Raw genomic sequence first — 13,548 nt, forward strand, 5'->3', positions numbered from 1 at the left:
ATCATTACCATTATTTTTCGAGTGTTATATAAAGGAGATAAGCGAAAGCAATGTTTATCAATCTTTACTTTTAAAACCAGCGAAGCGGGTGGGTCTCACTCTAGTATTTAATAAATTTAACAATAACAGTTTTTGACATATCAAATCTGTCAATTTGACAGTTCACATAATATTTGTTTATTCTACTTCTTTTTTTCAGGTTATCCAAGTAAAAAATTTAATTCAACTAGTATTGTTACTTTTATATAGGAAGAATATATTTTTTACTTTAAATTTTACTTTTTTAATTGGCTTCCAACACATATTAACTAATGTTCTCAGAGCATGATTTAATATTGCCATCAGATGTCGTTTTCATCGTATTCTCTGCGAATAGCCTATCTTAGCAATAAAATCTAATACTTGGTGTTTCTGTCATAATTTGCTTAGCTACTATTATGTAACAAGATTATTCATTCGGAAATAAATTTCCGAATTTTGGACTGCATTAATAGTCTATTATTCTTATCGATATTTCAACCACTGAACTCCCATATGGTCAAAATAGGACTCCCTTAGAGACGGTTTCTTATTAAACATCGCATTATCTATTGTTTTTTAACAAGATACTTTTTGAAATATAATTGCCAAATTTTTGTAAACATCTTCTGAGAAAGACCTGATGTTGAGACTTCATCTTAAAAGGATAAACCGCCATTTCAGCTACAACAGGATATTTACTTTATGGACCGGGAATAGACAAAAGAAAAAATATATTTTCTCAGCTTCACTACTCTTTTTTAAACTTCACTCTTGGTCTTATGTAAAATGTAGGTGGACACGATTTCTCAAAAACCAATGAACCGATATCTTTTAGAAATTATGCAGTTTTTTTATATTTAGTTCAGTGCTAGAATGTGGCAAAGGCAAAACGTGGTTTAGAATTTAGTGAAAATGCTAATTTTCTGAATAAAACTTAGCCAAAAATTTTTTTTTAACCTGTCGTTGAAGCGTTACCTACCGATATACTCTTAATAAGCCGGAAAATACCATCAAATGTGGAAAAGTGGCGGAACAGATCCAATTTCAACCTTCAGAAACATTCAGCCGCACATTCTTCGGCAATTAAAAGAAAACGGAGAAAATTAGGGTAGTTTTCCCATTCCCAAAGTCCTCCAAATATTAACAGGGGAAAAAATTTAAAAAAATCAAAATTTCATCTTGGATATCGTCTCTTGAGGGTTTTCGAGGGTGCTGATCATGAATTCAAGGTTAAAAAGCAACTGAATACGGTTGCAACCCCATTAAAACTATCCCTGGTGGTGACAGAGATAAGATATTTATTTAATTAAAAATTTTACTTCAGAAATCGTCTTTTCTAAGGGGTTTTTGAGATCGCTGTTCACGAATCCGAGATAAAAAAGCAACTGAGGATGGTTGCAACCCCATTGAAAGTACTCCTAGATGTGTCAATGATAAAAAAGTTTAGAAAATTCTGAAATTCATCTCAGTAATTGTTTCTCCGTGGTTTTCAGAGTCGCTGAGCATGAATTTTAGATAAAAAAGCAACTGAATGTCGCTCCATTCCCATTAAAACCACCCCTAGAAGTGAGAGAGAAAAAATTTTTAATTTAATTTTTCTCGTCGGATATCGTTTCTAGAGGGTTTTTGGGGTCGCTGATCACGAATTCGAAGACAAAAAGTAACTGAAGATGGTTGCAACGCCATTAAAAACAACCCTAGAACTGACCATCGACCCCGAAAACTACCAAGACACCATTTCTCAGGATTTTCTAAATTTTCATGAATTGGTTGGTTTTAATGGGGCTGTAACCATCTTCAGTTACTTTTCGCCCTCGAATTTGTGATCAGCCAACCCAAAAACCTCTGTCACTTCTAGGGGCAGTTTTAATGGGGATAGAACAATATTCAGTTGCTTTTTGACCTTCATAATCAGCCACTCCGAAAAACACCGAGAAGAAATTTCTGAAGTGAAATTTAGAATTTTTTTAATTTTTATCATTGTCACTTCTATGGATAGTTTTTATTCGGTTGCAACCATCTTCAGTTACTTTTTGATCTTGGATTCATGATCAGCGTTCTTAAAAATCACCGAGAGAGACGATATTCGAAAAATTTTTAATTTTTTCTCTGTCACTTATAAGGGCGGGGCTTCTAGGGGTGGCTTGGATATAAATTCAATTGCTTTTTGATTTTAAATTCATTATCAGCGGGTCCGAAAATCGCAGAGAGACAATTTCGGTTTTAATGGGGTTGCAACCATCCTCAGTTGCTTTTTGACATTGGATTTGTGATCAACGAACCTAATAGCTCTTCAAGAGACGATTTCTGACAAACATTTTTAAATTTAATACATTTTTTATTTCTGTCACTTCCAGGCGTAGTTAAATCGAGTTGCAACCATATTCAGTTGCTTTTTAACCTTGAATTCATGATCAGCGACCTAAAAAAACCTCGAGAAACCCTCTCCGAGGTGAAATTATAATTTTTTAAAATTTTTTTCACTGCTACCATTACGATTTCTTGGGAATGGAAAAACTACCCTATTTTTCTCAGTCTTCTTTATAATGCCGAGGTTAATGTGGCTGAATGAATGATGGTTTAAGGAACACGTACAAACAAAATTTTTGAAATCGGAGCTGTTCCACCACTTTTCCACATTTTCCGGCTTATTAAATGTACTATCTACTTTATGACAGAAAATATTGGGTTTTTTGATGTCGGATTAAGATAACATTACCAATTACCAAACGATAAATTTTCAAAATTTTATATTACGGTGACGCATTTGTTTTTTTTTAAAAAAACTTAATATTTTCAGACATATTACTTTGTCATTTTCGATTATTTTTGTTTCTATTATGCTCATTTTAAAGGTAAAGAAGTGAACTTAAAGATGCGCCCCTCCAATATACTATAGGATTCGAAGTGTTGTTATGGCTATCGTAAATTCAAGACTATTTGTAAAAGGGAATAATGGTTTAAAATTTGTCTTAACACAACGCGAGTGTTACTCCCTTATTATGAAAATTGTTATACTCGTTAGAAAGCTCTATTTTTACCTTCCAATTTGATGTGTGTTTTATAATCGTACGATTTTGCGATATGATTATAAAAACGCACATTGGTAATTGGGGAAAATAGAGCTTTAAAAATAGTATAACATTGTTCATAAAAAGAGCGTGACACACACGGTGCGGCAGGAAAATCTTGTACTTTTTCATTTTGTTGACAACACTTCCCGGTATAAGATTATATTGGAGTAGCACCACATCTTCAAGTTTACTTCTTCACCTTAAAATGATTCCTAGTAGAACCCAAAAGGACTAAGAATAACAAACTTGCAAGTATGCAAATCATGTGTATGTTTTTTATTTTTTGAAGTGATAACTTCTTTAGGCACGTTGAGCATTTTTTGGATGAACAAAAATTATGGAACAGGCGCCATCTTCGTGCTCCATTCATACCACATTGAAAACAACGGTTCTCACCCTAAGTTTTCCTGCACCAACACAATGAATAAATGCTAGGAGCCTCCTTTAGTTATTTAAATTACCTTAATATACAATGAAATGTACTGTTGTTGCGTATGGCGGGTATTACCTAATGGTTGTTGTGCTACGCAATCCTTACAAGCCACATATGTATATTTATGTATTTTTATTGATATTAATAAAGATTTTATAATGGTTCTCACCCGATCACTGAAGCTAAGCAACAATGAGCACACTTAGTTCTTGGATGGGTGACCGCTTAAAAACAATGCGTGTTATTGCTTTTGTTTATTACGTAGTTATTTCAAAGTTTTAAGTTTTCACTTTCGTGTACAGTTACCTTGATCTTTTTTCATTATTATTATTATTTTTATTTATTTATTTTTTTTTTTTTTCAATAGAGTCGATTGATTCAATTTTGAATTCGGTTTTCCCATAATGTTTTTAGAATTCTTACCTAAATCAATAGCTGAACCCTTCTTGTCCGTAGAGTTTAAAAATGGAATCGGTTTTCTAACATTGATCATATTTTCTTCATCCTCTTCTTTATTTGACTTTTTGCCCACTGAATATTGATTTTGAGCATAATTGTGGTTAGAATGATATTTATATAAGGTTGGTATACCTGATGTACCTTGATTGTTATGTTCCTCAGATCCTTTTAATTTTAAAACCCACAATTCTGATTTCTCAACGGATTGTCTCAACACATCTAAATCTGATTTGATCTGTTTGTAAGATTCCACGTCGGTGTCAGATACCAACAGTTGAACTTGTTTAAATGCTTGTAGAACTTCTTGCCTTTGACTAAAATGTCTGAATAGCAGATGTAAGGAACCAGATACCAAAAGTGGATAATCATGCATTGCCAAATGTAATAACACTCTCAAAAACGTTCGACCACCTTGCCCATCTAAGTCCAATGCCGCACATTCTTCACTATATTAAAAAAAGAAATTTATTGTACATTTACCTACAATTATTAATAATAAATAAAAAAAAATAAATAAAAAAATAAAAAAACTTAGGTATAAAACCGAACTAACCAACCAACCTACCAACCACTTAAATAAGTTTTTGAATCAATTGTATTCCAAATTGCGAAACATTTTTAATTAAATTATTTGTAGTTGACCTTAAAAAAAGGTTTAGACTAATATAAAGTACCAAAATTATCAAAATTATTAATATATCGTTAGATGATGTAAGGTAATAGTGTCGCATTTTCCCGCTTCAACGGGGGAGGGAACTAAACATTTTTTGGCTAGAATGAAAAATAATTTTCGACATTTTCTAGCTAATACAATCAGAAATGAGTTTCCCATTCTTCGAGCCACACCCATTGCAGCCACGAATTTTTCAACTCTGAAATGCTTATTGAATTTTTTTTATGATAGAATCAAGCATTGGCAAACGTTGCGATAGAAGTATTATGCGTTGTGTCAAACGAAAGTATGAAGGTAGACACCCTGAAGTAAAAAATATTGCCATATCTGCGAATGGCCAAGTAAAATTAGGTGCCTGAAAAATATTAAACGATTTTTTCAATATAAACACACTAAAACTTCGGAAATTTTTCATTATTTAAACCAAGGATGAAATAATTTTTAGCGCCCTCCGAAGCAAAAGCGGGAAATAAAACACAAAAAACACTATTTTACGATCTAGAAGGGAAGTCATCATTTGATATGTAACACCACCTAAAGAGACGACGAATAAATACAAATCTTCAATTATATTATCTTTACAAGGGAGTTGAAAATGGTATTGTAGATACTGTTTTGGCGAATACAAAAATGTTATGGTTGATTGCTCCCCTTAAATTAATACTGATGCTGAAACTTGGAACGACTGTTATACATACCCATACCTTTAATTTAAACACTGAGGATTTTCCTGCAGGACGGGAATGGGCAAATGTGGCTTTTTAAAATTAAGAATATAGTAAAATAAAAACATGCAAAAACCCGCTTTTCTACCCTACTATTTAATATTTCTTCACTTTTAGGTTGACTGAATTCTTACAATGAATAAATAAAAAAAAAACTCAAAAAGGATGTGTTAAAAATAAAAAACCACCATTTTTGTTTTCTCGTAACATATTCAAATTATCTTGGTCAAACCCAACTCATTCGAGAGATCTTTTTTATTATCGACAACTTTCTCAACTTTCTGTTCAAACTTTTTGTCTGTAGGATGTTTTTTTTTTTTTAAATAAACAAAAACCGGTTTTTTTACTTTTATGAATTTTTCAGGCTATGTTGTGCAACAGTTACAGAGATGTAAACTATGGTATGTTTTTAAGGATATCTCCATCTGCACAAACCTATTTTTGGTTTCCTGGTATAATCAAATTTGATTTTATCATTGGTCGTTTGAAGAATTACTAATCGATCGGACTAATCGATTGACGTAAGAATCATCAAAATTGGCCGACGCGTTTGATCTCTAGGTGGCCAGAAAGGGGAACAAATATACATACATATATAGACTGATAAACAAATTACACTACCTTGCGTCACGCAATCTGGTAAATAAAAGGTACCACATGTAGGAATCATTTCATAAACGTCAAAAAATTCGGTGTTCATGGTGAATAGGCATATCTCTCTCAGCCAGTCCAACAGGTAAATCCTGAGTACGTCCTACATCTTGAAATTAAAAGTATGAGTATATACAACACTTTCAAGTATTTCATGCCTTAACCGCGGTTTGCGAGATGGTCTGCTAAATGAATTAAACATAAAGATTTAATTTACCTGCTTCCAAATATACCTTCAGCTTGACTTCCAATCACTTCTAAGTCGATATTTTTCTGACCAAAAACAAAATGTTCTTCTGGTGATGCTTTTTCAGTTTCATCAAATTCTCTTTTAAAAATACTTAAAAGGCAGCTAATTCGATAATCTAATCGAACGTCCAAAATAAACTATAAAAGTTAAATATCAATTAGCCATTTTAAAAAAAGTAAAAATTATACCGGCTGCCTGTTAACTGTTTTTTTACATAATCCAATTTAGTGAATATTAAATTCGGAAGTTTCATTTTGAGGTTGAAATTATCGCTGTTAGAAACACATTTTTTGGAATAAAAGATATAAATTGTGGTTTTGCAAAAAATGAGTCCACTTTTCTTATTTAAAATGAAAGCTAAACCATTTTTTGAATTGTTTGATAGGCCTTTCAAAGATTAATCAGATTAAGATTTTGCTTCCTCTACTTTGAATATACACTAGATATATTTTTGGGCGTCCGCATGAAATCAAACCGCCTAATCCTGATGGCCAAGCCCATCGTGTCTATATTTTATTACAATTTTTTTAATATGGTATATTTTTAGTCATATTTCCTTCATAAATATATACTTATTCACTGTATCGAAGTCCAACTGGGAGGGGTGGGGTATGTTATAAATCCATTCTAAGACCCTAAGAACACAATTATAATTTAGTGGACGCGCCAGACGTTGACTTGTCTGCTACTAGTGAGTTCAACAAACCTTTTGTCAATATTAAAAGTTTCGAGAAAAAAATTACAAATGAGTTGTATTTTGACATATTTTGTTTACGGGCAGATCGATGTTATAATATTTGGGGACCATTTCAGAAATTTGGATAGAGTTCTTAATCGAAAAACCGCTTTTTGTTCATCATTTTTATGGCTTTAAACTTCAATACAGTCTCTCCAAGTTGAACTAGAGGACTGACAATCGGTACGTAGAGTGGGTTAGTGCACGGTCATATAATATACAGTGTGTCACAATTAAGATGAAGACCCCATCACACTTTCGCCATGTACAGAAATATCGATTTGAAAATTTGCACAGTAATCTAGGAGGGTGTTTACATTTTTTAAGATAGTTAACAGAAACCTGAACCTTAAACTTAGTCTACTACAAATTGACAAATAGGGCAAATTTTTTAAGTTTTGCCTAGCACCAGAGATGGTTAGAGATATCGAAAAAAAATTATTAGAAAAAGTTGCTTAGAATATTTTTTTATGTCCATATACCGATTACCATGACAAAATTCACATTTTTCATTATTTTGGTCTTAACTTAAAATTATTAGTTTATTTTTTAATTTTATAGTTATAAAATACAGTTACACTAGAGTGATACCCACCCGCTTTGCTGGGTTTAAAATTAAAGATTGATAAAGATTGCTCCTGCTTATCTTTTTCCTATAACACTCGAAATAATGGAGGGGATTGTTTTACACAGGTAAAATATATTATTTTTATAAATCTATAATAGTAATTATTCATTGAGTATATCAGAGAAGATGGCCTTGAAATATTTTATTATGATTTAATTTTTTAAATATATCTTTATAAATTATATCTCATGTGTTATTCTGAAGTATGAGCTATATTGCTGTACAGTTTCATTAAAAACCATTCGCTAGTTTAAGCGTGAAAACGTAACAAACAAACAAACAAACAAACATGCTTACTTTCGCATTTTAAATGTATAGAGATTCCATAGTTATGGAATGTAAAAACTGGGCAAATTGATCATTTAATAGTGTTATGTATTCAAATATTTCAATAAACTTGTAATAATTTTGAGTGCAAATCAAAATAATGAAAAAATTATAAATGCGAATTTTGTCATGAAAATCGGTATATCAGCATAAAATCTCTGGCGCAAGGCAAAATTTTAAGAATTTGCCCTATTTGTCAATGTGTAGTAGGCTGAGTTTAGGATTCATGTTTCGGTTAAATATCTTAAAAAATGTGATCCATCTCCCTGTATGACTGCAAATTTTCAAATATATTATTGAACACTAGACAGTGCTACATATGTCGAATCCAAATTATTAGTATTAGTAGAGAATTGATTAATTTTCATCTCTATAGGTGCATACTATATAGGTGCATACTATGTATGTATGTATGTATATTATCCTGGCAATAAATAAATAAAAATTTGTTGAATTAAAAATTAATTATAAATAAATAAATAAATAAATTATTGGTCAGTGGTTCGAATTCGATACTGGTGTGCTACAGTTTTGGGAACTAACGGATACATCAATAATTGAACATATGTTCCTAATGCATTTTATATAGAGTAACAGGCTTGTATATATATATATATATATATATATATATAATGTGTGTGCTGAAAAGTTAATATTGTCAAAAGGTATATCTTTGACACTAACCCAATGTCAAATATATATATAGTCAAACCATGTTACTATTACAATTTAGGTAACATTATTAAAATATTATTACTTAATAATAATAATTTGATTGATTTAGTGTGTTAGAACCACGTTTTTAAGGATAACGCCGTCCAGAGCCTAAATATATATATATATATATATATATATATATATATATATATATATATATATATATATATATATATATATATATATATATCTACATATCCACCACTATGGGCGGTGGACGCGGTTTATTATGTGCTCGATGTAAAAAAGTAATTGATCGACATAGTGATTCTATCAGTTGTGTAAATTGTGATGAAAGCTACCACATTGAATGTGAAAACGTAAAATTGGAAGAACTCAGAAGACTTAACGAGACAAAGGAAATTAAAGATTGGAAATGCACAAATTGTAACATAACCCCAAATTTAAACATCAAACCAGTCGTTAAAAGCATTGAAATTGAAATTGTCCATATGCCAGAGGAAGATCGATATGTTCCATTAGAAGTAATTATTAAAGAAAACAAGTTTATGAAACAAGAGAATGATTTACTCAAAAAATTAATGCAAGAAATAACCGAGAAAAACAAACTTTTAGAAGAAAAATTAAAAGCGACAGAAAACCATCTAGCAAACATGCAGGATAAACAAAACAAAGATTTACGGGATACTGGTATGGAAAACACCTTAAAAATCTTAGAAATGGAAAATAAAATCGAAGAAAATCAATTTGGAAATACAGCTGGAACCACAAGTAATGAAGGTGCTATAGGCAATCTTAGCTACAAACAAGCTGTGTGCAATGGCTATGGTAAAAAAACCAATGATACAACTATGGACATTAATATTAGTGTTATAGGCAACGCTAGTCACAATCAAGCAAATTTGAATGCCTGCACTAAAGAGGATAATGAAAAAAGCAATACACTTAATAAATTATCAGAAGAAGAATTCAAAATAGTGACACACAGAAAAAAAAAGGAAACTATCATTGGCACAGGGAAAACAGATGAAAATACAAGCTTTCAAGCAGCTGAAACACAAATTTGGGTATATGTTGGTAGAGTCAAACCGGATGTTACAAAAGAAATTGTAATTAATTATATAAAACAAAAAACAGATGTTGAAAATATTATTTGCGAGGAACTAAAAACCCTGGGATCAAACAAAGCCTTCAAAGTGGGTATTCACAATACATACAAAGACAAAATGTATGACCCTACTTTTTGGCCAGTTGGGACTGTGATAAGAAGATTCAATTTAAACTTTTTTCGTAACAAAACCAGTACAAACCAACAGTGGACGCCACCAACCGTTGCGGCCAAAGATTAATGAATCCAATATTATGCACTTTAACATACAAGGCATTACAGACAAAGCGCCACATTTAGAGCCAAGCCACCAAGTGCATGTAACCAGTGAATGTATTTTAAATATCATGAACCAAAATGTACAAGGAATTTTTAACAAACTTGAAAATTTAGAGTTGATTTTACGTAGCGAAAATATTGATATCTTAGGAGCTACTGAACATTGGTCTAAAGATAATAACTTAGAAATAATAAATTTCAACGACTATCAACTAGTAGCATAATACTCGAGAGAGTATTTTAAACATGGTGGCGTTTCTATATGGGTCAAATCTAAGCTTATAAAACAATGCAGTTCATTGAATACTAAAAGACATTGTAAAGAAAAAGTTTTTGAATGTGCTGATATAAAATTAGCATTTGAAAAGCAAAATTATTTTATTTATACGGTATACAGGTCTCCAGATTCGGATATTAACGAATTCTTATCTTAATCTTAATGGATTATTAGATTTAAATAAAGCTGAAAACAAATGTTTAATCATATTAGGAGATTTGAATATAAACTTTCTGAGCAACAATCTGGTAAAGCGGCGACTGTATGATGTACTCGATTCTTATGGTTTAAGTAACACAATAAGTGACGCTACACGCATCTATAAAGCCTCTGCAACAGGATTGGATTACATCATTGTGAATAAACATTTTAATTATGAAAAATCTGAAGTAGTAAACACCAATATTTCTGACCATACGGCTCAAATATTATCTTCAATGACGAAGTGAAAAGTTGCAACCAAGCGAAATTTTTAGGAATTAATATAGATTATAATCTAAAATTTTTGAATCAGGTAAATTCGGTTTGCAAAAAACTGAATCAATGTTTTTATCAAATAAGAATATTGAGACAGTATTTAGACACTCGTGAACTACAAGTTTACTATTTTGCAAATGTATATTCTGTTATAAAATACGGAGTATTAATGTGGGGAAGATGTGCTGAAGCGGATAGAGTTTTCATTATTCAAAAAAAAAATTATTAAGATTGATTTATAAAGTAAATATGGGCGATTCTTGCCGTACCATCTTCAAAGAAAAGAACTATTTGACATTCTATGCAATCTATGCATTTGAATTGCTCAAATTTATGCACAGCAGAAACTACTTTAACGTGGAACTCCAAAAAAATTATAATACGCGAATGAATGCTCTATTCGATTTTGCGCACAGAACCACATTTTATGAAAGAACGCCAATCTACACTGGCTATAAACTCATTCAGAAGATACCTACCGAAATTAAAGAAGAACGGCAACATTCACAGTTCAAAAAAAAAATTAAAAATTTCTTACTAGAACGCATGCCTTATTGTATGGATGATTTATTGTAATATATTTGTTTTTTGACGTTTTGTATATCATTTGTAAATGGTCTATTTCAAATAAATTACTATTATTATTATTATTATTATTATTATTATTATTATTATATATATATAAGGCAAAGATGTGCCTTTTGGCAATATTAACTTTCCAGCAATCACACACATTCCCTCTTTTATTCTATAAATTAAGTTTTTTCCCCTTTTTTTATGTTTTATATATCTCCATTGCGCTGTTAAATTGTGCTAGAATGTTGGAAATTGGTATGTTAGTTGTGTTAATGTCAAGGTTTGTCTTTGGAGTTGTCAATTTCCCAGCCCTCCTCGCCTTTTTTATATCACAAAATCAATTTTTCTGCAGTTTTTATGACTTTGCACACCTCTACAGCTCCTCCCATTAGCCTAGAAGGTTCAAAATTGATATGAGAATTGAGTTAGTGTCAAGGATTTGTCTTTTGGGACTAGCAAGCTTCTGCACCGGGAGAAGATTTTCAATACCATAGGCGATATCTGCGATGAATACAGACTGATTCAGTTGAAGATTATAGATGGAATTTTGAATCATCGCAATGTTTTATCAAATTTAGCTTGCCTCTTTCTCAATAAATTGAAAAATGCTGATGAAAACTCTTACTCGATTTTTTGAACTAGAATATTCAATTTTACACGCTGATTCTCGCGAACGCTGCTTTTCAACCTTCCGTCGTCTCAAAACATATTTAACATCGACAATATCTGAAGATCGGCTAAACGGTACTTACACTTTTTGGAAAAGTTTTTTTCTGTGCTTCTCAGAATTAACTCATTAAAAAAAAGTGACAAAATATCATATTTTGACCTAATTAAATGTTCTCTTGCTCGAAAAAAGAATTTCTTGTTTTTATTGACTTTATGGCCTAACATGGCGAACAAAAGTTTGAACCCCTCCCTTGGATAATTCCTGTGCACGGGCCTGGTCACTATGGTAATAGAGGACTGCTTCTTACAGGTTTTATTTATTTATTATTATTATTTTTTTTAAATTTATGGTTCATATATAGCATTCCCTATTTATAAAGCCCATTTCCACAAAAATTTTAAATATAAAGTGTAAAAGTTACTAATTTCTATTTTTAATACTAACAATATTAACTTATGTAAAATGAAACGTGGATATTCGGTATCAGTATAATAAAAAGTTAAAGACTTTCAAAATTAGATTTTTAATAACTTTCATTTTTGTTTTTCTTAGCCCTTTATAAATTTGTATGAATAAAACTTAAAATTAGAACAAAAGATTACCTGCAGAATTTCAATAATTTTTAATTTAGTATCCATAACTAAAGGATATTCACGCATTTGTGCATTGATCTTGGTATGAATTCCAGCTGATTTGGTATTGGTTCGACCTACAAAGCCCAACGTAAGAGATGTTACCACAGCGCCCATGTCACCTATTGATCGTAAGACACCTCCGTCTGCTAAAATAATGCCATCATTTATCCAATTAAAATTGTAATTATTATAATAGTCATCATAAAGCAACCAGAATTCATCTCTGTCATTCCTTTATAATTTTATTTGTTCAATTCACTTTTTAAAAACCATGCTTTATAACAAAATATTTTTAAATAAAGCGAATATCATTCAAATTGAGCTCTTATATTACAAAATATATCCAAAATAGAACTTTAAAATTACAAAACTGATGTTCTTTCACCAAAATTTTATTATAACTTCGCTTTACCACTAGAATCGAACAGTTATCACCAATCAGTCTCTAAACATTTTAAAATTTCAAGAACAAATCAAAGTTTGAATAAAAATGGTCACTTCAATTTGTTATACTAAGCCACATAGGCCAATAGAATAACGGGAAAAGTTATGGCTTACGTATTGTTTTCGGTTTCAGGTCAGAAGTGGATTAAATCTCTGGAGGGAAATCATTACTCACATAATGGACCTATCGAGTCTACTCGCCCGGAACCTGGGGACTGGAATTATCAAACAAATTCGGCTGGAAATTTTGTTTTGCTTCCTAGCAAGCGATGTAACTCGTAAATGGTGTACTGTAGGATACTGGTGCTATCGAACTTTTTGTTCCTTAGATGTTTTTCTAGAACTTCAAAGTAAAGAAAAAAAAAGTTTTTTGTTGCAAATTTTTGAACCAATGTCTAAAAAACGTTATTTTTTAATTGAATTTATT

The 13,548-nt window shown here is 31.1% G+C and overlaps 1 protein-coding gene across 1 annotated transcript in view; it reads right to left on the reverse strand.

The window, feature by feature from the left end:
• LOC123302680 (inositol 1,4,5-trisphosphate receptor) overlaps positions 1–13,548 on the reverse strand; it is a 173,878-nt gene that overhangs the window by 113,300 nt on the left and 47,030 nt on the right. Inside the window, 4 exon segments of the mRNA XM_044885721.1 lie at positions 3,952–3,991; positions 4,142–4,433; positions 6,254–6,423; positions 12,645–12,823. Of these exon segments, the coding sequence (XP_044741656.1) occupies positions 3,952–3,991; positions 4,142–4,433; positions 6,254–6,423; positions 12,645–12,823 (681 nt within the window).

This window comes from Chrysoperla carnea, chromosome X (genome assembly GCF_905475395.1).
Source record: "Chrysoperla carnea chromosome X, inChrCarn1.1, whole genome shotgun sequence".
Taxonomy (NCBI): domain Eukaryota; kingdom Metazoa; phylum Arthropoda; class Insecta; order Neuroptera; family Chrysopidae; genus Chrysoperla; species Chrysoperla carnea.